Genomic DNA, 26,633 nt, shown 5'->3' on the forward strand with positions numbered 1-26,633 from the left:
ATAGATTTTTGATAAGCAAAGATATGGAGGGCTACAGAACCAAGGTGGGTAGATGGAGTTAAGATACACATCAGCCATGATCTAACTGAATGGCAGAACGGGCTTGGGGGGCCGAATGGCCTACTGCTGTTCCTATAACAGAAGACTGGTGGATACCCCGTTTACTTGTCTATCTGGGATTTCTGCCGAAGTTGTGGCAACCAAGTGGAAGAACCACCCCCCCCCAAGAAAATTCCCGCGACAAAATCTGTTTAAAAGAGAAGTGCTTTTTTTGGTTAAAATTGTTTGTTACTGTGTTGACAGTTGGAGTTCACCGACAGAAAATAGGATGATGCCACAAAAAGTTTCCTTTCATTTCATACCCTTTCCTAAATTCCACCTTGGGGGGAGCTTAAAACCTACATACACATCCATATCTCATATAAAATGAGTTTCCCAAGTTTATAGCTAATTAACTGCATAATTTACATAATTGATTGTTACTAAGCAATCAAAGGTCATAATACCTCTATCTTTAGTCTGCTTGGCTGTTACCCTTATGTATAAAACACAAGTACATACAATGCAGCATGTTTAAATTCTGTTTTGGTGTGCCAGCGAATCCTGTGTTTCCAAACTCAAGTATATATTATACTTTCTTTCACAAAGTTTTGCAAATGAATTAAGTGGAAACATTGTTCTGTAGAGAAGCGTGTTTTTTTATTTTGTACTTCTCATTAGTTCTTACCTGTTCCCTATTAACTGAATATCCAGCAGCTGACTTGATGACTCCAAGATCTGACTGCCCAGGTGGACGTGGCTTCTTTGGAACTGTTTGAGTGGACTGTGACACATATCTGACTTCCTTTGATTCATCACATTTTAAGCATGATAATACAGTTTGTTTTGTGAATTCATTGTTTGCTGGGTTCTGACTAGATAGCTGGGCACCTGGATGAGAGAAACACATGTAAACAAGAAATCATCCAGACCCAATGTAAACAGGAGCTAACAATCTATTAGAAAGCAAGTAGGTCATTAAATCACAATTCCTACAACCCATTAATTTTACAATGTACAAGTTTCTGTCCGGATCAATAATGCAAAATATACACACACAAATTATTAACCCTGAACCATACAACAAAACCCGTGACCTTTCAGTGAAATGAAATATGGATCAGCCATTACAGTCATCAATAGACTAACAGATGAGTAATATCAATTTAGCCAGATTTAAGGATTCAGACTAGTACTACATACACGATAAATGTTCCAACCATAAATAAAACTTGAACTAAATACTTGGAGACAGACTGGGAATTCAAGAGTCCAACTCAAAAATCACAACACAATTTAATAGAGATTCCTGGGGAAATTTGTCATTTGAATTTTGCTGCAAATGGCAAATTATTTTTCAGTCATTGCTTTGTGCCAGATGCTTTCACACTTTGCGTGCAGCGCAGAGTCACGTTTGGAGGTCACCATGATAAAGTGAGAGGAATGTTAAGACTCGGGTTGATGTCAAGTTTACTTGCATTGCAGTGCTAATGTTTATTTTCAGGACAGATCTATTTGTTTAAAGTAAATAGACTAAAGGCTTAGTCAATTAATCATAGATTAATAGTAAAACAAAATCAGTTACAAAATGTTGTTAACCTTGAAAACCGTATACATCAGAAATACAACAAAAAGGATCACAACAAAATGTTTAACTCCCCATTTGAAAAACAAGGAGAGAATGAATCCCTGAAGGGACATACATTGGGGCAGTGGGTTGACAAACATTGCTCACCTTTAGCACTGACGAGACCAAGTCAATAAATTTGCTAAAAACATTCATGCAATGAAGTTGCCCACTCACCTCTCTTCTATAATGATTCCAAGCTCAATTCAATTAAACTGTTTCAATTAAAAACCAATCAGCATCTCAACTTTGTAATCAAGTCTGAATTGAACATTTGAAGATAGCTGGGAATGCTGATTGTCAAATTAGAATTTTAAAAAGCACAAGGCAGTAGACAGCAACATTTGTGCTGTAAATCTATTTCCACTGGCTGGCAGAGGATCGTAGCTTTTTTCCACAGGCGGCTTTGTCGTCCTGGACATAGTACAGTTCCAAGTTATTATGACTATTGATCTGGATGAGGTTGGCTTCCATGCTAGAGCTGATCTTTTGCAAATCTGCAGGGGTGTGGCCACGATGAATCCTTTACAAGATCTTAACTGGGACACCACCACAAGAAGCACTCAATTCTATACAAGTCCATGCCAAATACAGAGACAAATATTTACACCGTTTTTCTTGTCTGTGAAATTTGTACACAGTGTTGTCACAAGAACTCTAACTGTATTTTGAACAGATGCATGCAAAGATTAATCATTTTTCAACCAAATTTTTTGGAACCTGTTTTGCAAGCATAGAAAGAGTCCAACTCTAATCTCTGCCACCCAGCAAAAATTCTTAACCTTTGTGTGGCTTCAAGGTTAGGCATACAATCAGCAGCTGTGAACAATGCTCCATCTATTCTGTCTCAATTAAGTACCTTAACCCTTTATGAGAAGTGTGCTCCTGACTACACTAGTATAAATTTATTTAATTTCCCACACCAATCATTTATATAGCCTTCTTTGGTGAGAAGGCCAAATTCTGCTGATTTATGAGCAGTTTTATACAGCAAAATTGCACTTATTAGGAATTGAATTGAGGCAGATCAAACTAATTTCACATAGAGGCCTTATAGCTTTACAAATAAGACTCTCATTCCATCGCCGTGTGGTAAATTCATCCCACTTCTCCGAGATGAAAGGACAACACCCACCACTATATCTCTTGTTAACTCTACTCTTGAACCAGATGATGCACAAAACCAGCATGAGCTGAATCATACTCCACTCTTTCCACAGACAGCCTGGTTGAGAATACTCCAGGCAATCAATTGGCAGAATCCAGAGTATGCTTGGACTGCATTCAGCTAGTAGCCAGACCATTAAAATTGCGGGTTGACTCCTAATAGGAACATAGGAACAGGAGTAGGCCATTACTTGAGCCTGTTCCGCCATTCAATGAGATCATGGCTGATGTGTGACCTAATTCCATAAGGTCTTAACCAAAGGTATTAAGGGATATGGGGCTAACAAAAATATATCAATCTCAGATTTAAAATTAACAATTGAGCTAGCATCAATTGCCATTTGCAGAAGAGTGTTCCAAACTTCTACGACCCTTTGGGTGTAGAAATGTTTCTGAACTTCACTCCTGGCTCTAATTTTTAGGCCACGTCCCCTCGTCCTGGACTCCCCCACCAGCGGAAATAGTTTCTCTCTATCGACCCTATCAGTTCCCCTTAATATCTTGAAAACTTCGATCAAGTCACCCCGTAATCCTCTAAATTCCACAGAATACAACCCTACTTTGTGTAATCTCTCCTCGTAATTTAACCCTTGGAGACCAGGTATCATTCTAGTAAATCCATGCTGTACTCCCTCCAAGGCCAATATATCCTTCCTACAGTGCCCAGAACTGAACGCAGTACTCCAGGTGTGATCTAACCTGGGTTTTGTAAAGCTGTAGCATAACTTCTACCCCCCTTGTATTCTAGTCCTATAGATATAAAGGCCAGCATTCCATTAGCCTTTTTGATTATTTTCTGTACCTGTCCATGACATTTTAATAATCTGTGTACATGGACCCCTAAGTCTCTTTGGATCTCCACTGTTTCAAGCTTTTCACTATTTAGAAAGTACTCTGATTTATCCTTTTTAGGTCCAAAGTGGATGATCTCACACTTGCCTACACTGAAATCCATTTGCCATAGTTTTGCCCATTCACTTAATCTATTAATATCGCTCTGTAATTTTATGCTTCCATCAACACTGCTTACAATGCTGCCTAACTTTGTGTCATTAGCAAACTTGGATATGTGGCTCTCTATCCCATCATATTTGTCGTTAATAAATACAGTGAATAGTTGAGGCCCCAACACAGATCCCTGTGGGATACCACGAGTCACATCCTGCCAATTTGAGTACCTGCCCATTATCCCTACCCTCTGTCTCCTGCCGTTCAGTCAATTTCCTAACCAGGTCAATAATTTGCCCTCAATTCCATAAGCTTCAACTCTAGCTAACAATCTCTTATGAGAGACGTTATCGAATGCCTTCTGGAAGTCCATATAAACAACATCCGTAGACATTCCCCTGTCCACTACTTTAGTCACTTCTTCAAAAAATGCAATCAGGTTCATCAGGCCTGACCTGCCCTTTACAAATCCATGCTGGCTCTCTCCAATCAGCTGAAAATTTTCAAAGTATTCAGTCACTCAATCCTGAATTATAGACTGTAGTAATTTCCCAACAACAGATGTTAGGCTAACTGGTCTATAATTCCTTGGTTGCCCTCTCTCACCTTTCTTAAATAGTGGAATGATGTGCAATTTTTTAATCTAAAAGGAACGGTTCCTGAATTGAGAGAACTTTGGAAGATTATAGTTAGGGCTTCTGCAATGTTTTCACCTACTTCCTTTAAACCTTGGGATGGAAACCATCTGGTCCTGGGGATTTGTCACTCTTTAGTGCCATTATTTTCTTCATTACTGATATTTTGCTGACGTTAATTATGGTGAGTCCCCGTTCCTGATTCAAAATGAGTTTCCTAGGGGTATCCGGCATGCTATCCTCTTCCTCTACTGTAAATACTGACACAAAGTAATTATTTAACATGTCCGTCATTTCTTTATTATCATTTACAATATCACCATTTTTAAGGGGCCCACATTGCTCTTGACCACCCTCTTTTTCCTAATATAATTGTAAATTTTTTTTTAGTTGATTTTGATATCCCTTGCAAGTTTCTTTTCATACTGTCTTTTTGTAGCTCTTACCCTTTGTCACCCTTTGCTGTTCTTTGTATCTCTCCCAGTCGCCAGGATCTCTGTGCTATTTTTTGCAATTTTGTATCCTTTTCCTTAAGTTTTATGTTGCCCCTTACCTTTTTTGTCATCTATGGCTTTTTTTTTGGCAAGTGGAGCTCTTGCCCCTCAGGGGTATAAACTGGATCTGTATCACGTTAAGTTATTTTTTGAACACCTCCCACTGATCTTCTGTCATTTTACCCATTAACAGATTTACCCAGTTTACTGGGGACAGTCTCTGTCTCATTCTGTTGAAGTCGGCCGTACCTAAATTTAGAATCTTTGTAGCTGATATGTGTTTCTTCCTTTCAAACACAACATTGAACTCGATCATATTATGATCGCTATTAGCTAAATGTTCACACACTGTAAAGCTGTTAACTAAATCTGGTTCATTACTCATTATTAATTCTGATATGACCTGCCCACTTGTTGGTTCTAGGACATATTGTTGCAGAAAGCTGTTCTGAACACACTCAAGAAATTCTCTCTCTCTCTGACATGAGCTCGTCTGCTTATGCTAATCAATATGAAAGTTAAAATCCCCCATTAAAACAATTCTCCGTTGCTACATGCTTGTCTAATCTCTGCATTTATATATTCTGCCACTTCACAGCTGCTACCAGGGGGTCTATACACAACTCCCACTACAGTCTTAAATCCTTTTCTATTTCTTAACTCTACCCATAAAGTCTCCACTGCCTGCTTATCTCTTGTTATATCCTCTCTTATCATAGGGTATGGTAGCATAGTGGTTATGTTACTGGACTAATAGTCCAGAGTCATGAGTTCAAATCCCGCCACGGCAGCTGGGGAATTTAGATTCAATTAATTAAATTTAATTAATTAAATAAAAATCTGGAATTAAAATACTAGTAGTGGCCATGAAACTACCGGATTGTCGTAAAAACCCATCTGGTTCCTTGAGGGAAGGAAACCTGCCATCCTTACCCGGTCTGGCCTATATGTGACTCCAGACCTACAGCAATGTGGTTGATTCTTAATTGCCCTCTGAAATGGCCTAGTAAGCCACTCAGTTGTAAAATCTCGCGAAAAAAAGTCACAAAAAGAATAAAACCGATCGGACCACCCGGCTTTGGACCACTAGGCACCGGACATGACTACGGTAAACCAAGCCCAGTCGACCCTGCAAAGTCCTCCTCACTAATATCTGGGGACTTGTGCCAAAATTGGGAGAGCTATCCCACAGATTAGTCAAGCAACAGCCTGACATAGCCATACTCACAGAATCATACATTTCAGCCAACGTGCCAGACTCATCCATCACCATCCCTGGGTATGTCCTGTCCCACCGGCAGGACAGACCCACCAGAGATGGCGGTACAGTGGTATACAGTCAGGAGGGAGTGGCCCTGGGAGTCCTCAACATTGACTCTGGACCCCATGAAATCTCATGGCATCAGGTCAAACATAGGCAAGGAAACCTCCTGCTGATTACCATCTACCGCCCTCCCTCAGCTGATGAATCAGTCCTCCTCCATGTTGAACACCACTTGGAGGGTGCCCTGAGGGTAGCAAGGGCACAGAATGTACTCTGGGTGGGGAGCTTCGATGTCCATCACCAAGAGTGGCTCGGCAGCACCACGACTGACCGAGCTGGCCGAGTCCTGAAGGACATAGCTGCCAGACTGGGCCTGCGGCAGGTGGTGAGAGAACCAAGACGAAGGAAAAACCTACTTGACCTCGTCCTCACCAATCCACCTGTCGCAAATGCATCTGTCCATGACAGTATTGGTAGGAGTGACCACCGCACAGTCCTCGTGGAGACGAAGTCCCGTCTTCACACTGAGGATACCAAACAACGTGTTGTGTGGCACTACCACCGTGCTAAATGGGATAGATTCAAAACAGATCTAGCAGCTCAAAACTGGGCATCCATGAGGCGCTGTGGGCTATCAGCAGCAGCAGAATTGTATTCCAGCACAATCTGTAACCTCATGGCCTGGCATATTCCTCACTCTACCATTACCAACAAGCCAGGGGATCAACCCTGGTTCAACGAAGAGTGTAGAAGAGCATGTCAGGAGCAGCACCAGGCGTACCAAAAAATGAGGTGCCAACTTGGTGAAGCTGCAACTCAGGACTACATGCATGCTAAACAGCGGAAGCAACATGCTATAGACAGAGCTAAGCGATGCCACTACCAATGGATCAGATCAAAGCTCTGCAATCCTGCCACATCCAGTCGTGAATGGTGGTGGACAATTAAACAACTAACGGGAGGAGGAGGCTCTGCAAACATCCCCATCCTCAATGATGGCAGAGTCCAGCACGTGAGTGCATAAGACAAGGCTGAAGCATTTGCAACCATCTTCAGCCAGAAGTGCCGAGTGGATGATCCATCTCGGCCTCCTCCTGATATCCCCACCATCACTGAAGCCAGTCTTCAGCCTATTTGATTCAGTCCACGTGATATCAAGAAACGGCTGAGTGCACTGGATACAGCAAAGGCTATGGGCCCCGACAACATCCCAGCTGTAGTACTGAGGACTTGTGCTCCAGAAGTAGCTGCGCCTCTAGCCAAGCTGTTCCAGTACAGCTACAACACTGGCATCTACTCAACAATGTGGAAAATTGCCCAGGTATGTCCTGTCCACAAAAAGCAGGACAAATCCAATCCGGCCAATTATCGCCCCATCAGTCTGCTCTCAATCATCAGCAAAGTGATGGAAGGTGTCGTCGACAGTGCTATCAAGCGGCACTTACTCACCAATAACCTGCTCACTGATGCTCAGTTTGGGTTCCGCCAGGACTACTCGGTTCCAGACCTCATTACAGCCTTGGTCCAAAACATGGACAAAAGAGCTGAATTCCAGAGGTGAGGTGAGAGTGACTGCCCTTGACATCAAGGCAGCATTTGACAGAGCGTGGCACCAAGGAGCCCTACTAAAATTGAAGTCAATGGGAATCAGGGGTAAAACTCTCCAGTGGCTGGGGTCATACCTTGCACAAAGGAAGATGGTAACGGTTGTTGGAGGCCAATCATCTCAGCCCCAGGGCATTGCTGCAGGAGTTCCTCAGGGCAGTGTCCTAGGCCCAACCATCTTCAGCTGCTTCATCAATGACCTTCCCTCCATCATAAGGTCAGAAATGGGGATGTTCGCTGATGACTGCACAGCGTTCAGTTCCATTCGCAACCCCTCAAATAATGAAGTAGTTTGAGCCCGCATGCAGCAAGACCTGGATAACATCCAGGCTTGGGCTCATAAGTGGCAAGTAACATTCGCACCAGACAAGTGCCAGGCAATGACCATCTCCAACAAGAGAGAGTCTAACCACCTCCCCTTGACATTCTATGTCATAACCATCACCGAATCCCCCACCATCAACATCCTGGGCATCACCATTGACCAGAAACTTAACTGGACCAGCCATATAAATATTGTGGCTACAAGAGCAGGTCAGAGGCTGGGTATTCTGCGGTGAGTGATTCACCTTCTGACTCCCCAAAGCCTTTCCACCATCTACAAGGCACAAGTCAGGAGTGTGATGGAATACAATCCACTTGCCTGGATGAGTGCAGCTCCAACAACACTCAAGAAGCTCGACAACATCCAGGACAAAGCAGCCCGCTTGATTGGCACCCCATCCACCTCCCTAAACATTCACTCCCTTCACCACTGGCGCACTGTGGCTGCAGTGTGTACCATCCACAGGATGCACTGCAGCAACTCGCCAAGGCTTCTTCAACAGCACCTCCCAAACCCGCGAACTCTACCACCTAGAAGGACATGAGCAGAAGGTACATGGGAACAACACCACCTGCACATTCCTCTCCAAGTCACACACCATCCTGACTTGGAAATATATCGCCGTTCCTTCATCGTCGCTGGGTCAAAATCCTGGAACTCCCTTCCCAACAGCACAGTGGGAGAACCTTCACCACAAGGACTGCAGCAGTTCAAGAAGGCTGCTCACCACCACCTTCTCAAGGGCAATTAGGTATGGGCAATAAATGCCGGCCTCGCCAGCGACGCCCACATCCCATGAACGAATAAAAAAAAACCTTATGACCGCACTATTTATCCTTTCCACTCGGACCTTGATCCCAGCCCTGTTCAGGTGGAGCCCTGTTCAGGTGGAGCCCGTCCCAACGGTACAGCTCCTTCCTGTCCCAGTACTGATGCCAGTGTCCCATGAAATGAAACCCCTCTTTCCCACACCACTCCTTCAGCCACGGGTTCACCTCCATAATATGCTTACCCCTACACCAATTCACACGTGGCTCGGATAATAATCCAGAGATTATAACCCTTGAGGTCCTATTTTTTTATTTAGCTCCTGGTACTCTCCGAACAGGACTCTTGCCTACTCTTTCCTATGTTGTTGGTCCCAACATGCACCACAATGACTGGATCCTCCCTCTCCCTCTCCAATGTCCTCTCAAGTCAGTTCGAGATGACCCTCATCCTGGCACCAGGTAGGCAACATACCATGTGGGACTCTTGATCCTGCTTACAAAGGGTGCTATCTGTCCTCCTAATTATTGAATCCCTTATAACTATCACATCACACTTCTCCTTCCCCCCACTTTGGACAGTCTCCTGCTCAAGGGTGCCATAGTCAGCATTCTGGCTGTCCTTCCTACAGTCTTTATTCTTATCCTCACAGGTAGCAAGTACATTGTACTTGTTGGATCGGATCAGTTTCTACTACTGATGTAACCAGTAGTAGGGTCCAGTCTGTCACAATGTTCACTGTAGTGTTTCGAGACCAAGCTGTTCAATGTCTTCACCCCAACCACTTCAACATAATGAAAATTGAATTCTTTTTCAGACTGATGAGATACTGGGTAAAACAGAAGAGATCTGAATGCGAGACAAATGGAATTTCACGAGACGAATGGATTTGGGTAGGATATTCGGACAAGGGAAAAGGGCAACTCTGTTCTTGTGGCAAGTTAACTTCTAAAACACGACGTTCATTAACCAACCTAACAAAAAAAAATGAAAAGCAGAGTAATCTTTTAGGACAGCAGTTTCAGATTGATGGTAGCAAAGGCTTGAAAGGCCAGAGACTTGAGGGGAGATTTGATGTGTCAGTACCTTTCTATGAATCAGCTGAGGAAATGCTTCCCCTTGGGAATGCCATACATTGAAAAATGGAAAATAAAAATAGGAGCCAAGTTTAAGCTTCTGAGCCTAGAGATATTTCGCATTGCACTAAGATTTTCTTAGAGATTTCTAAGTGATTCTTTCTTGCCTCTAGGTGGGATGAAAAGATTTCCTACTTGCATGGAGGTTTTACAAACGATCAAAACTAATTATTACATGACTCTGCATATTTCTTACAAATAATAAGAGATGCTTTATTGGTTACTGTGGCTCTGAACATTTAGTTATACATTGCTGGAAATAGTTTTTGATGTACTATTAGAAATTTAAATGTTACCCTCAAATTGATAATCCAAGCATGTGCTGCAGGGATGACAGGGGGAGCCTATGTAAATTTGTTACAAAAATTACCAAATATTTTAATCACACTACATCATCAAAAAACAGTCACATCAAATAAAATCCAAAAATAATTATAACATCCTATTGCCTTAAAATACCTATGTTTCATGGGGCTTATAATTGAATTTCACTGACTCCAAGCGGAGGATGTGTATTCTCAACAGGGTTACACCGATAAAAGTTAAAGCATATTTGCATGAATCAAACCACAAAACTATCTTCCCAACCTTTTTTTTTTAATCTCCTTATGTCTGCAACTGTAAACTAAGCAATTCCTCACCTCCAATGCAAAATGTTCCATCATCACTTCTGCGCATGATTAGATTATCAATAAACAGTTCCACTGGCAGTGGATCGCAGGCTGACTGATCACGGCGTGGACTGTCATCCTTTGGATAAAATTATAACCACAGTTATTTTTGTGTGCCTTCACTATAAAAGTTGCAAGCAGTTAGTGCAAAAATTGCTAACCTTGTGCTTTTGCACAAACTTATGTTGATAGCCTCTGTAAATGACTACAGGAATGGTTACACAATATTTCTCTACAAATAGCTGCAAGCTGCTGGTTCTGGTCATTTCTGTTGATCATGAAAGGTCAGAAACATGCCTCCACCATGGTGATTTGCTGTATTTAGAACCATCAAGCCACATTTAGTTCACTATTTGAAAAGCAGATCTATTATGCTAATTTAGCATCACATGGAAAAGTGCTCATCCTTAAAATAGTGGTGTAATACATGAAAATAAATCATGTACACAAAGAATTTCAATCCTGACATTCTTGAAATCCCTTGTCAATTGGAATATTTACATGTGAAACTACATATTCAGGAACAAAATACAACATACAAATCTCTCTGCCATGTTTTTGGTCATGATACAACAAGGTATATTATTTGTCCATGGATCCATTCACACCATAATCAGGTACCTCCCCTATTTACACTCTACTGATCTGCATTAGAGGATGTGGGAAAAGTAAACACTGTCAGCTTTGGCACTAGCAACCCTTTCCACATGTTGCATCACAATCTCCTAAATATTCTTATGAATCATAGGTATTTCTGCTAAACAGAAATTGGGATTGATTCCTGAATCATTTTCTCTACTTTTGTAGAGGTAAGAATGAGGGTGAGCTCTCCAGATAGCTCAGAGGTAGTCACCATCTTTGAGCAATACAGACCAGGTAGGTCCCAGCTTCAATATGCGGTTTGTGCCAAGTTATCTGATCTCAGGTGGGAAAAAAAATATTAGCCAGGATTCTGTTCCTGATCTTCATACAGCAACTTTTGTTGGAAATGTGCATGTAGTGTCACTGGGTGAGGACAGGATTTATCTCTGCAGTGATATCCTGCAGTCAGACAGCCCGCCAACAATCTTTATCCAGACTCTGTCATGAATAGCCGCCACTGGGTGAGATATTAGAGGGCAACCACCAAACTTCAATAATGGAGTCAACATCTTCACAAGAGGAAAGGGAGGGGGTGGGGGGTAGACAAAACTGGAAAGTAAAATAAAGAATACACAGATAAACACATTGGGCCAGATTTTGCTGGAGCGGGGCATCTCGTGACTTACAATTGCACGTTCAGGTTTTAAAAATTTTTGCTCACTAAGTTGCTGGAAGTGCGAGCTGATAACGTGCAGCGAGGGCAATAGGGCATCTGGGACCTTGGTGAACAACAGGACAAACAGTGTGTCTCCTTAATCAATGAGTTTGAAAGATTAAGAAATAAACAGAGGAAGGAATGAGAAGGAGGGTGATTCCAATGTCAAATCAGGTACAGAAAGAGAAATAAAGAAAGGGAAAGAAAGATTGGATTAAGAGGGAGAGAATAAAAGACAAAGGAAAAGAAATAAAAATATTTTAAAAATGTAAAATTTGCCATCTTTAAAATCTCTCAAAACAATTCACTACCTGAAGAAATGAGACTCCACACTTATAATTATTTACTTTCTGGGTAAGAGAGGTTGATTGGCAGTCATTAACAATTATCACATTGTTCAAAGGGTACTTATGCTGTTAATTACTTGACTTAACTCTCTGTGGTGAGTTTAATGGGCAATGTGTAAATGCAGCAACTTCATGAAAATTATGGCGGGGCATTATGATGGCGGGGGAGGGGCTTGGGGCCCAGCAAGGGTTGGGGGGGGGGGGGGGGGGGGGGGGGGAGTAGAGAGGGCTTGGGGCCGCGGGGAAGGGCAGAGGTTGGGGCGGAGGAAGGTGGGGATAGGTGGAGGAGAGAGAAAGGGGAGAGGAAGAGGAAGGAAAGGGGGAAAGGGTGGAGGATCGGGAAAGGAAAAGGAGGAAGTGGGGGGGCAAAAGAGAAGGAGGGAGGATACCTTCATTTCAGCCAGTCTATGCAGGCGACACACTTGGACATCCCTTCTTCATGTGTTAACTTCACAGAACAGGATCACCCTTTGCAGGTCTTGCAGAGACCATCCCAGTAAAGATGTCCCTTTTTACATGATTCTGCCAAAATACTGGTCTGTAATCGACAGATTGACAAGGAGGTAGAGAAGAACACTAATTCTTCACTGGCATTAAAAATTCAGCAGTAGGACCCTTGGTGACAATCACATGTTCCACTACAATATGGGAAAAAAATGTTATCCAGAAAAAAGTAGCTGTCGTACCTTCAGGTTAATCTTTGAATCAGTGACTTCAATCTTCATAGGGATTATGTCAGCAGACACTTCATCTTCCAAAAATATTCCGAGATTTGTGAGGGATGACATCAGGAACTCTGAGTTGAAGTTCTTAATCATGCATTGCAAGAAACCATTCTTGACTGCAAGTGATGAGTGGACAGCAGCACTAGGTCCTATCTCCAGTCGTAGACTCACTTCAGGCGATTCTTTCCTGTGCTCCTGCGCCAATGAGGACTGGTGTCGATCTGACCAAAATAAAAGGAAAATGGACAATAATATTTTTTAAAAGTAATTTCCATTGCTTAACAAAGCACTTCAATAGAACAGTTGTTCCTTGAACTGTCCATTTCTTAAAAGGGCAGATTTAAGGTCACGTGCTCATTTTCTCATGAAACAGTTTCATTTATGGTAATATATTATTTTGGAATTGCATTTTGCAGTAGTATAAACTATTCTTTTTGTACATTTTTCCGTTGCTTAACTGGCAGAGCATGAATAATATGATGAGTATGAAAGAGCATGCAGTTTGCTTGAAATTAGTCTTTAAACAACCTGAAAAGAATTTGTTTAGAGTAACTATGACCACAAATAGTCAGACCTCTAATGCATTTTCTCTTCTCAGAGGTGGCCTCGGGACTTACTGAACAACAAATAATGTAGACAGTGCAATGGGACCGGAGGCTACCAGGAACTTGGCAGTATTCCATTACAACTGCTGGTCTCTAATCAAATCTGATGTCACCGAAGTTTTAAAATATTGAAAAATACAAAAAGTGCTCATTTCATAAGAATTTGACAAATATATCAGTGGTACAGAACTGAGAAATCATTGAAACATTGAATGATTTGTCAGTTCCCTACTAAAAATTCTTCATATCGCCAGTGACAAATCTTGCTGTTTATACAATCAGAGCACAAGCTGAATATTTTTTGCCAAAAATATTCCATTATATTCAAACTGCTGACAAGAAACCAAATTCAAAAATTTAAATATTTTTGCTCGACTTAAAAATGATAATCCAAATACTGTGCAACAAAATGTTTGACGCATAAATACGCTCCCTCAACAATAGTACAAAGCATTCCACAAGACATGGAAAGACAAGTTAACTATATCATTCTATACACATCCAGAATTTACTTTCAATGCGTAGTTAGTGCCCTCTGGTGCATGAATAAGGAAAAAAAGTTGTACATTTCTTTATTTAAAAAAACAAATTGACCATTATGATGGCACGCTGGTAAGGATGTGGTTCTGTGCAGATAATTCTTCAAATAGCTTAATTTCTGATCTCAGATGTGTTGAGAGTGGAAGACAGAAGGTAGGTACCAGGCCCAATTCCACAAGGAGAACAAGCCACCCTGTCTGCCGGCATACAACTCCTGGTAGATGACTGAAGAGCAGCAGTGGCAGAACTTTAGGAACAGGTCACTTATCTGCCCTCTTGACCAACGAATGGCACATGCTATTGTCCAAATACTGGGCAAGATCTTGAGAGCAAATAAAATAAATTGTAAAAAATGAAAAAAAAACCTCCTTACAATGTTTCCAGTTTCCAGCTTTAGTTTATCACATAAACTGATCAGCTTCTGAAAAATTGTTAGATATCTGCAAACCTGAATTATCTTGCCCTTTACTGATTGAATCTGCAAAGCAACATGGCCATAGATGCCACAACTGAGTCTGACTAGAATCAATAGTTGCCTTCCTTTTGTATTCAGCACAAAGCATTTACCCAGAAAGATTAACTACCACCGTCATTATCCTCTTGATAACATTTTCCTCTCCACAACAGGTATTCTTGCACCACAGTTCCATTCACAGGAGAATGTGAATCTGCACTTTTAAAGTTTAGCATACAACGTAAAACACAACCTTGAGAAAAGCACTGAATTTGCACTGTCAATTACTCTCATTCAAGGTGCTTCCAAATCTGAATTGTTCAGAAAACAGATCTTTGCATCCCTCATGGTAAGACTACATTTTCCAGTTGCAATGGCTGGCGGCGCAGGAGTGGAATGACCATCAAGAGTTGGAAAATTAGACGTGACCTATAAAGCCAGATCCTTGCAACTTTTGCACCAAGTGTGATCTTCCATACAGGCCTTTTGGACTGACCTAAAGTGTTCCCACTCCAAATAAATGAGAGCTTAATTTACATTAAACATCACATGATATTCTGTCTGCTTAGGACAGACTCACACTCAGTGCTCTTTCATCCTTCTGGAGTGGGTTTAAAGGAAATTCCATGTGCAATTGTGCTCTTAAAAAGGCAGAGGCTCTCCAGCCTTTTTTTAATTTCTGGTTTTACAGTATGTTTTTAGCATTGGTTTGTGTCTTTTGCACCTTTATGACAAAAAGCCAATGTTTAAAAACACATTTTCAGAGAATTTTCTTGTCATAAGAGTAAGTTATATTATAGGTAAATACGTTTTGTCCACTAATTCATTAGAAAGCCGGCTGTAACTGAAGCACTGACAAGACTGCCACAGAACAGGAAGAGCTGAAAAAAAAAGGGGATATGAAAAGGGCACTCTTACAATACAGACTTTCACGAGAGCTCGGACACACAAGTGAAAATTACAAATCCACAGTAGTCAGCAAGTCAAATTAAATTCATGATGAGTATTGGTTTTGAAGTGCCCTAATGACTGTATTTAATGGCTGAGGTAATACAAGATAAAAGGAGCCACTTCAGGGAGATCAACAGGCACTGGAGCCAAACTGCTTGCACCCACCGTTCTGCCAATCATATCTGCAGGCCCTGTGATACCTATCTGGTAATTAATGAGGGGCACTGACTGCACAGGCTTAGGGTCAGCAGGGAGCCAGTTGCAGAGCTGTGCAGTATTCTGCAAGATTACCAGCAGCCAACCTATATTATTGGGATGGCACGGCTGGCATCAGTTAAGGTCACCACCTCCCTCAAAATTGTTCTACTTCTACCTCCTTCCAGCTTAGCAGACTCCAAACTGCAATATCAGCCAAAATGCTGACCACATATGTACTGAACAAAAATATGATATATTAGTCAGCATGGCCAGCATTTCATTTTTTCTCACACTGAAAAGCAACCACAGCATAGAACAGCAATAGCAGGTCATGGCTGCTTAATTAGGGCCAGCAGATTCAACCTCCTCCCTATTATTACCACTTGCTCCTCCTCACCTGTGCACTGTGATTCACTGGGTGTTACCTCTTGCAGCTCAGTAACTGCGCCTTCAGGGTTATGTATAGATGTGTTGGTGTTTGCATTAGTGAGAAGGTTGCATAGTGCTGCAAGGTGCTGATTTGTTCTGGGCCAATGGGAGTGCTGCCAGTTGGCTCTTCTGGGCCCACAACAACAGAAAAGGGACATAAGTTCAAATGTTAGTCTAAGAGAAAACTTCAAACAGACCTCATATTACAAGATACTGTGTTTGATCTCTGTGAGAATGAGAAAGAAGGGGAACCAGATAAAAGAACTGGATGCTACCAGCTTCTGAGCTTGGGAGGACCTGCAACATCACTCTTCCACACTCCCTCCTTATTCTTATATGCAAGGGTGTACATGGTGGCCTCTTTTAAGGGAATCTATGGCATGGAACTTGTGAGCTGAGGTCCAAGTTTGTTCTCTTGAATGACATGCCATCTTGTTATGCAAGCAAGGAAGTAATCTTAAGACATTGAAGGAGCACAAACACAGCAACAGACATATGCCCAAACCCCAGCTCAACCTGTATTAATAAGCGACCATGCAGTTAGGCTAGATTACAATCATTTTGTACGAGAAAGCCTGTGAAGATGCATGCATGGCAAAGCATTCAAGATGTGACTTGAATATGGCCAGCTGAAGTAAAGGTATGAATGAGAAGCAATTAAAGAGTTGTAAAGTTGTGAGTCAGTAAATTTGAAATAAGCTGAAAAGCAACACTTTGTGGCATGCATACTTGGGACATCTATCTGGTAAACGGTACTGTTGGGTAGTCTAACAATGGCAGTTTCCTGAGCCGAGTCTGGCCGCCACCTCCACTACAAATATATGCATCTCCTTTGTGGAATGAATTGGCAGCATGCCATGGGATCAACAATGACACTTTTCTTAATTTATACACTGGAAAGATGTATGGGATGCAAACCATGCACCCATAATCCCTCCAATAGGTAGGGGGAAAATATATTTCAGGCTAAGCCATAAATTATACTTGTAGGAAGATTTATACAGATAAAAGAAACCAAATCAGCAGACACAGAGAAATACTACATTTAACTTTCACCAATACTTCAAACAGTTTTCTGGAACCAAACTAACAAATCCTTAGAATTGCTTTCCAGAGATTAGAATTGTTTGTGTGAAAGGTACAAAAGGGTTAATTTAGAACTAAATCCTTTATTTCGGTAAGCAAAACCCATAATCATGTTATCTGGGAGACAGACACATCCAGAGATCAAAAAGTTCCAACTAAGAATCACATTTTAGCAAGCATAAATTATGCTGGGACCAGTCTATCTGCTGCTGCCCTGGCAATCATTCTGAGATTTATTCATTTGGGGATTCATCAAACCATTGAAAAATGAAAAATCAATTTGTTCGACAAGTTGAACAAAGTTAAAAATGTAAGGAATCTTACAACACTAGGTTATAGTCCAACAATTTTATTTTAAAATCACAAGCTTTCGGAGATTATCTCCTTCGTCAGGTGAGTGAGTGAATAACAGGTTCTCAAGTTAAAAATATGAGAGGTCATTCAATCTAGGAGCATAAATATTTAGGAATCCCTCTCCTGAATTGGCTGTATTCTACACCATTTATTGGATTTACAGCAGATATGCAATGTTTGTTCTCTCCATTTTTAAATAGCCCAGGAATCATTTTCTATAAAGGGGCTAACTCCCTTGATGTTCCTACCACACTGCTATTTTGAATGGAACGTCTGCCATTACGTGACTGAAATTTGTGTGAAAGTGCAACAGGACGTCTTGAACCCAAAGCCTTCATCTCTAGTACTCAGACACCAGGGGGAGGATTTTCAATTTGCCACTGGGCGTAAAACTGGCATTACGGATCGACTGCCCATGATAGAAACCTCATGATTTTCATTTCAACAATGGAAATGAAAATCAAGCTGTTCTGTAATGGATAGCTGATCCTCAATGCCAGTTTTACACCTGAGCAGCAAGTTAAAAATCTACCCCATACCACTGAGAAAGGCAAATTAACCACCGTCTCTTTCCCCATCTGAATTTGATATTGTTAAGGACCATCATTTGGGTTATTTAATATCCGTGCTGGCCAAAGGACCCAAAATTTCTCTATAACTGAGAAGCAAATGGGTACAATCTTCCTGAAAAAAAATGCTTGACAATTTTTTTGTTCGTATAGAAACATATAACACAATGATGTGTTGAAACTTGAGTTTTATGCTAGTGATGAAAAACATGCACTGCCCTTTTCATCATGCTTCCTTTACAAACAAATAAAAAAGTTGATAAAAGAACTATCTTCTTGGGAAAAAAAGTAATTAAGTATGAAAGAAATGTCTCCCTGACAACACTCCAAGTAGCAATAAGGTCCATAAGCAGTATGCAGTCTGCCCTGAAATCAAGTGGATGATCTATGAAATGTCTATTGAGTGAAACAGAAGCTGGCTTTCATCACACACTACTAACCACAAAAGAATCATAAATCTATGCTGCGAATACTTGGAAATCTGTTGACCCCAAATGTGGTTCGTCAATCTGAAACACCAGTAAAAATTATAACCCCCTTAATGCAGGGCTACACAAAATGTCGAAATCTAGACATCCATCATTCCATCCCTCAACTCAAATTTAAATCAGCTCATATATATTGCGTCTTTCATTAGTATCTTGTTTTCTATCTATTTGGACATTCCATTTAATTTACCTCGCCACCTAATTTAGAAAACATCAATTATTCTATTGCTGGATTATGTTTAATAAATGCCACCATAACAAATGTGGAAGAGTTGTGGAATTCAGAGAAGTCTCAGAGTTTTTCTGCCTTGGGCCCATCATATATTTATCATGCATCAGACTAATCTGGAGCTTCCAGAATCATATTCTTAAATTAAGCAAATCTATGTAATCACAACTGGAACAAAAACATGCAATAGTATCAAGATATATATTGTGCAGGACTTCTAAACATTATGTGATAGAAAAAAAATGGCAGCCATAACTCACCAAGGTATGTCAGTATGGATTAAATAAGGTCCAATTGACTTGGGAGCACAAAACAGTCATCTCCTTACCCATCCAAACAAACACAGGAAAGGCTCACTTTGGAAGGATTAGAGAAAATGTTCATCTTTTGTTCCCATAGTATTTTGTGTACAACAACAAATTGCTTTATTTTATTATTCAAGACTGTTGAGATATCAACATAAAAACCAACTCAGTGCTCTCCAAAGACAACCCACTCTGATTGTCCATAACTGTCAACACTTTTTATTTGTTCAGATATTTAAGTCAGAAAATGAAACTCAACACTGTCGAAAGATCATGACTTATCAGAGAGCAGTGTACTATTTCTAGCTCAGGACGTGGGTTGTGTCTCTCAGGTCCAACACCTTTGGTAATACATCCAAAAAGAAAATCAACCTGTCAAAATGTTTTAGAATTTACTTTAATTTTTCCATCAGGCTGTCGAGTTCATTTTGCCTTAATGTTTATGCTCATTCTGCTTTCTTCTTTCCTCAAACTGTTCTGTGTTCTTATTGCTCCTTTCACCTTTGTCCTAATTGTTCTGCATTTATGTTTCAACTCCTTCTTTTCCATATCTTCATTTTTGTTTATATATGTGGTTTTGTCCCTCTCCTTTGTTGATGATTTCTCTCTCCCATTGCCCCTTCCTTTATCTGATCCCATCTTCTGTCTTAGGAGATATCAATGCAAAAAAAGGAAAAATGAAAGAAAGGGAAAGACGAAAGCAAGAAAGTGAGAAACTTTTAACATCAATGGCAGCCGAGGAAATATCTAAAGGATCAAAAGGTGCTGCAAACAAAAAATATAACATTTCAAGTAATTCAAGAAAAGATATAAAAACCAAAGTAAAACAGAGAATTATCAAATTATGAAAGAAAAATAAAGAATCGAAGAACAAGGCTGTACTGTGACACAGCACAATTATGTATTATTTTGCTTCATCAAGGAGTAGGGTGCAATCCAGTCCACAATTTCCCATGAGGCAAATTCCTGATCTTAGCCATGCTGTCAAGGAAGGATGGTGACCTACCATCAGGGTCTTCTTCACAAAGACGCTAAAACAATTTTTAAAAATCTAGAAGGCTAATTAGTCTAAACTATTTCTGTCTACCTCCTATTATTTGACTCCAGAGAGCTATTGCATGGGAACAGGATGCTTGTCCACCTTTCCGACTTAGAAAATGGTTGGTGGCACACAGACAAAAACAAAGCATATTTTAAAACTAGGGAAATGTTTTAGGGAGAAGTACACAAAAAAATGGTAGAATATATAGAATAGAAATTCAGAAAAAACACATTCAATGCATTACCGTAATAATGAAAAAGAAAACCACAATTGTAAAGTTCAGTTTTTTTGATTTTCATGCACAATGGAAAGAACTGAGAGGGTAGTTACAGATCTTTTAAATCTGACAGTGGCAGTACTTGTTCAATCTATCCAAAGAAGACTGCCAAAAAATTCTGTAGTTCTGTTCTTTTAAGTCTACTACTTCATAATTTAAAAGTAGCAGGATGTCACAAATTATATGTCAGTTCACTTTGTTTCAATCTGGATCTCATCTGCCACAAAATGATGGCTTAAAGAGAGAGATTAGGCCAAAAGACAGATATTTTAATATCTCCTTACGTCGACTGACTTAACTTGCTAAATTCCCCAATGTGATCCTCTGCTCTGATTGTGCTTAAGATAGCTAAATTGCTTTGGAAATTAGGATAACAGGAGAGAATATGTCTAAAGTTGCATTCCAAAAGTGAGAAGAAGAAAATATAGAACTGCATCTGATTTAATGAAATGAGACAGAAAATGGAAAATGCTAAGACAAGCCTTATGATAGTCAAACACTAGTTAAGCTTGAAGGGCCAGGCCACAACCCTACAAAGTCCCCACATGGGCAGGGTTAAGTTATAAAAGATATATCTGCTCCATTCTTCCAGCATGGTGACATTTAAATGACAACTTTTCCTCTTGACGATTGTCCTGGTCCTGTGGCCGATTTTAAATCTCAAACAGACAAGCCCAGTCACATAAGAATCTAAGTGCTACTTTGCAGATGGAGACTGGTGCTGGAGACTCAGGACCACCAGTGACTATCATGGACCTAGTCTGTCCTCTTATTTTCAAAGGCTGCCTCAGTCCAGAGTCTCTGCCTGTCTGAGACCTGAATCTCAAGCCTTTGCCTAATCTCCCTCTCAACTCTGCTTGTGAGTGGAGTCGCAAATTTCTCTTTATTCACCCAACTTGCCCATCAATAGCAGAAGTTGCCGATTTGTAGAGTAACAAGCTGGTGTTACAATCAACACACCCTCACTGGCACTTTTTGAACCCACGTGTGCAAGAGTATTTTTTAAAATATTGAGTAGACCCTGCCAGCATATTCAGTTTATACGAATACAGCAAAAGAAGAATTGTTCTGTGGTTTCATACTTGAATTCTAGCTAGAGCTCCAATGGATGTCAGCTTTCAGTAACAAACTGGAATCGAACCTGTGAAAGAAGTTTTCATTTACAACTTTGGGTGAATTTTGTGCTCAAAGTAAAAGACAGCACTGCTCAGGAATGAACTTTGCTCAGAAAGTGGAACTTGCTACCACATGGAGTAGTTGAGGCGAATATTATAGATGCATTTAAGAGGAAGCCAGATAATTAGATGAGGGGGAAAGGAACAGAAGGATATGTTGATAGGATGAAAGGAAGTAATATGGGAGGAGGCTTGTGTGGAGCATAACCACCGGCATAGACCTGTTGGTCGAATGGCCTGTTTCCGTGCTGTAAATTCTATGTAATTCTATGAATACTTTCCACTTTTGGTACCAAATGTCAAAGTTAATAATTTCCAGGTCAAATATAGTAACACATGATAAATTAAGTTGCTCCCATTTTATCCCAATGTGCCGAACCCCCAACCGCAGTAAAGCATGCTCTAATGCATCAGTATAAATTTTTCCACTTCCTACATCAGGCATTCCTGTGGTTTCGCTGAGTGAAACTGTCACTTTAGTTCCAAATTTTGTGCTGTGGATTCATACTTCAATACTACAAGGAATTGAATTGAGAGTTGCCAATATGTTTCAAGTAATATCTTTGTAGCTGGCAGAAAGACTTCTATCTCTTCAGTCAGTGCTACGTCCCAGAGGACAAATTAGTGTCTCCCTATCTCCCCAGCCCTTGCCAAGAATTTTTCAAATAATCTTAGTTATGAAAATTCTTAGAATATCAATTCTGCAGATTTTATATACTTGAGCAGATGTACAATTGTTATGCCAATAAAGGGAAATACAGAAAATAAGTTAAAATTCTAAATTACAGAGAAAACTGTATTTTAGCAAATAGTAAATGTGAGTATTATAGCAGGTTTCCTCCCTTTACCTGTGTCTACTTTCTCACTAAAATTAACAGTGAAAATACAACCCTGATGCAATTTTCATTTTTCCTGTAAAATCCTCTGTATTTGGAAGAGGCTATAAGATCTTAGTGTGACAGACAGCATTTCAATAGTTGTATGATGACCATTACTGAAGTTGACTGTGCTTGCTCCTATAAACGGCCAAAACACATGAATCTGTTATTCTTCATCTTGCAATACTGTATAAAATTGATTTTTGCATATGTATTCATATAAAGCAACCATGGGGGAATAAATAAAAATTCAAGTTATTTGCAATACTCATTTCCTCAAATGTATCTAAACATTCTTGTGGCAAACCTGTTAAGTCACAAAAAAACTTACATTTTACAATAAGCAAAAAAGCAAACAAAAAAATAATCAGTTTTCCATGTCATCAGTGACAACCATTAGGTTTGTTTCAGGCACGTAGTATCTATAATATTCCTTATACAATTACACAGGTCTATTCAGGAACTGTGGTTAACCACTTTTCAACTAGAACGTCTCAAAAAAAATAAGTCCCAAAGGCTGCACTACACTTATATCTGGATAGACTCCAGGATTTCTCACACTGGATGTAGCTTAGAACTTTGCAGCATTTACAATTCTACAGACCTTAAGCCACATTCACCTAAAGTGCAAATGCATAGAAGAGATGCGCTATCACCCCACTTGCTTGTTATCTGGTTGCAAGCACCAAAAATTAATTCTGGACTTTGGTATTACTTCCAAGCCACATTTACATACTACAACAATATCAATATTATACAAGTGCAAAACTCACTACTAGACAGGCAAGACTTTTTTTTAAAAAACTAGTATGCCCCAGGCATTAACAGCTTTCACAGCAGTGTTTGCTTTGGTGTTAAATTCATGTCAGTTTCACTCCATAAATATTAAAGAAAGAACTTGCATTTTTACAGCGCTTTTCATGAGCTCAGGACAAAGCTCTTCACAGCCAATGAAGTACTTTTGAAGTGTAGTCACTGTAGTAATGTAGGCAACGTGGAAGCCAATTTGAGCACAGCAAGGTTCCACAAACAGCAATGAGATAATGACCAGATAATCTGTTATTAGCATAACAGTGCTGAAAACTACATTACACAAATTAATCCTTAAAGAGTTTTTTTTTAATGTCACCATATTTTATAGAATCCTATTTATATTTTGGTACCCTCAATTATTCATTCCCCAAATACAACTATGCCCCTAAAGCTTCTTCAGTTGATAAGGTGGGGTATGGGCTACTGTACAATTACCATTGAGTTTCCAAGGAATATGCTAATACAGAAATAGACTTAGAATTTTGTATGAAGCTCTACCTGATGATGCAGGCTGAGAGTTGACAAGTCTTAGCAGAACTAGTCTGTCAGACTTGAACATTAGGCAGCCTCAGAAATGAAATCTGTGACTGCAATAACTGCTCTCATTGTTCCAGTGCCCAAATAAAAATGGCATGCCAGTGTACAACATAGTCCTGAATTATCATAGCATTCAGGATGTAAACAAATCAGTGAGAATACTGCAAAATAAAAATATTTGAGCACTTCCTCCAAACTCGCTCACTATGGATTGTATACACTATGCAAGTTATTATTGTACCCAGCTGCTTTGTGCATTTTAAAATATTAATAGATATTTCAATTCAGAAACTTTTCCTGAAATAGGAACACAAATTAAGATTCAGATTTGAATACAGTGTAAAAAGGAGTTTAAAAAAAACCTTCCACAAAGAGGAAATGAGGTGATTTCCTACAGAGAGGGCGAGAATACTGAAGGATGCATCAGCTCTTGCACACCTTAGTTGCCAGTTACAAGAGTGGTTAAGCACAAAGCTGAGAGCAGATCTTTGGGACTCCAGGGTTGGGGGGAGGACTAAAGAAGTAAAATTTGTATATTTCAGTTCTAGGAAGAAAACTTTCAAGTACAAACTGCAGACCTATTCTGACACAAACAATACATATATATACTTGGAAAATAAAATTGCATGGTGCCTTTTTGTAAGTACCATACATGGCCCCTATATGAAAAAATGTCATTGAATGTTGCATCTTGAATCAGATAAGTTTAGCTGAATATTTTACACACAATATATTTTAGGAAATTATGCAGACTGTGTGCAATATCAGGTTTTATAAATGCAGTATGAATTTTCTGAAATAATTTATTAACTCCTGAGATTGCTAGTTTCCTAAGCTAATAACCACCATTTGCAGTTCCATTTTATTGAGCTGTTTAACGTTAAATACCAAATGACTTCCGACCTTATTAAAGCCAAAGGGATCTGGTACATACCCATGCTACGGTTGCTAAGGTACTGCCGAACATTGACATTTCCAAGCTGGTTTGGTATCACTTGGTTTACTTGGAGACACACTGCTGCATCCTCACCCTTCACATCGATCGTACAGTTAATACCGAAGACATTGAAAACCATTACTGACACCTGTCAAAAGGAAATTGTTTTGTTATATATCGTATAATAATGCACAGACCTCATCTCACTGGCATCCAAACACCAGTTATATTTTTGACAAAAAGCACATATGGCTCTTGCAGTGAATGCATGTATGTCTGGGTGGGTGTTATAAGTGCTATGTCAAAGACCCATTTATGGAGTCTTGCAGAAGGAAATTGACATACTCAGTGTATGGGGGATCACTCCGTTTACCTATGAACTATTCCGGTTTAAAAGGTGCATTACCCAATTGGGTTAAAAGACCTTGATTTTCTTGCATCTCCTGTCACTGCAATTGTATGCGATTGTAATTGGATTTGCTTTATTGCAAAATGTAAGAAAAACATTTAATTAGAAGTGGCCAGTTGAAGTTAATCATAGAAAGGATCAGCTAAAATCACCAAGTTAGAAGAAAAAAATTGATGTGGAAGAGCAAATGTATTCCCCTCCCCACCACCTTCATTTGGGTATTTGGAACCTGCTAATGTTATACTCGCAGCAACTCCATTTGCTGCCTTCAGAATTTTTTAATTATTCTGGATGGCTTGAACTCTACATCTTTAGAATTAAAAACAGCATCAATATATAAAGCAAAAACAGAACCACCCAGTGTACTCTTACAAATACACTAGTGGCCAGTTGAAGCACTGCATAGATAGATGACTAGAAACGCTTGCTTTCTTGGCTGGGGAATGGTGTGTAGGGAGGAATTTTGGACAAACTTGCTTAAGCAGAGCTGGACATGACTACAAAAGGAGTACATGGTCAGAGGTTTGATGAAGAGGTTATTCCAAGATTATACTCAATTCATTTGGCATGTGTTTGGGAACAAATGGAATGATGAGGCAAGCAGAAAAAGAAAAAACAAAGGAAAAGGGGGAGGAGAGATGGGTTACAAAATAGAAAGTCAGAGTGAAGATGAGTCCAGGGTTTAGAAAGAAATGCAAGATGACATGACAGACTATTTGAAAATATTTCCAGCTGTGCTTTGTGCCAGATATAAACCTCTACTTGAATGTCCACGAATGACAGAACATAGTTTTCCTTCATTTTACTGAAAGCTTATTTTGGGTCCCTTTTACCTGTAGCGGACATCGTAATAACATTTAACTGCTAACAGAATTTTCTACATTACAAAATGCTGCAAGATCAGAAGGTTGCTTATGTTTACCAAATCTCCAGGGGACTCTTCCACACTTTGAGATGCAGCGCTGCAGACATCTGGTGACACTCTCCCACAATCCTCAGTCCCAAATGCCCCATTAGCACTTTCTGCTGGACTCTGATCAATAGAAGCTTCTTTAAGACTAATGACTGAGGCATCATCAATACAAGCATCTGAGAAGATGAACATAATCTTTGTTTCAGTCAAGCTGAACAAATATCACTAAACAAGCAGGTGTACACTGGCTGCAAACTTTGATATGCAAAAAGAAAATTTTAAATTGGGAAGATTTATGGCAATTCTAAGTGTGTGTAAACATGCATTTACCACCACTTTTTAATATGAAGGGGGGCTATGGCCCACATACAAGATTACATCATACTCATTATTTGC

The 26,633-nt window shown here is 40.0% G+C and overlaps 1 protein-coding gene across 3 annotated transcripts in view; it reads right to left on the reverse strand.

Moving 5' to 3' along the window:
* Positions 1 to 26,633, reverse strand: part of bltp3b (bridge-like lipid transfer protein family member 3B) — a 124,780-nt gene that overhangs the window by 3,211 nt on the left and 94,936 nt on the right. For all 3 annotated transcript variants that reach the window (XM_068004856.1, XM_068004855.1, XM_068004854.1), the window contains 5 exons: positions 26,247 to 26,413; positions 24,913 to 25,063; positions 13,010 to 13,269; positions 10,650 to 10,758; positions 728 to 930 (listed from right to left, as the gene is read on the reverse strand). In XM_068004856.1, the coding sequence (XP_067860957.1) occupies positions 728 to 930; positions 10,650 to 10,758; positions 13,010 to 13,269; positions 24,913 to 25,063; positions 26,247 to 26,413 (890 nt within the window). The remainder of the gene's footprint in view (positions 1 to 727; positions 931 to 10,649; positions 10,759 to 13,009; positions 13,270 to 24,912; positions 25,064 to 26,246; positions 26,414 to 26,633) is intronic.

The sequence above is a fragment of the Heptranchias perlo genome, chromosome 24, assembly GCF_035084215.1.
Source record: "Heptranchias perlo isolate sHepPer1 chromosome 24, sHepPer1.hap1, whole genome shotgun sequence".
Classification (NCBI taxonomy): domain Eukaryota; kingdom Metazoa; phylum Chordata; class Chondrichthyes; order Hexanchiformes; family Hexanchidae; genus Heptranchias; species Heptranchias perlo.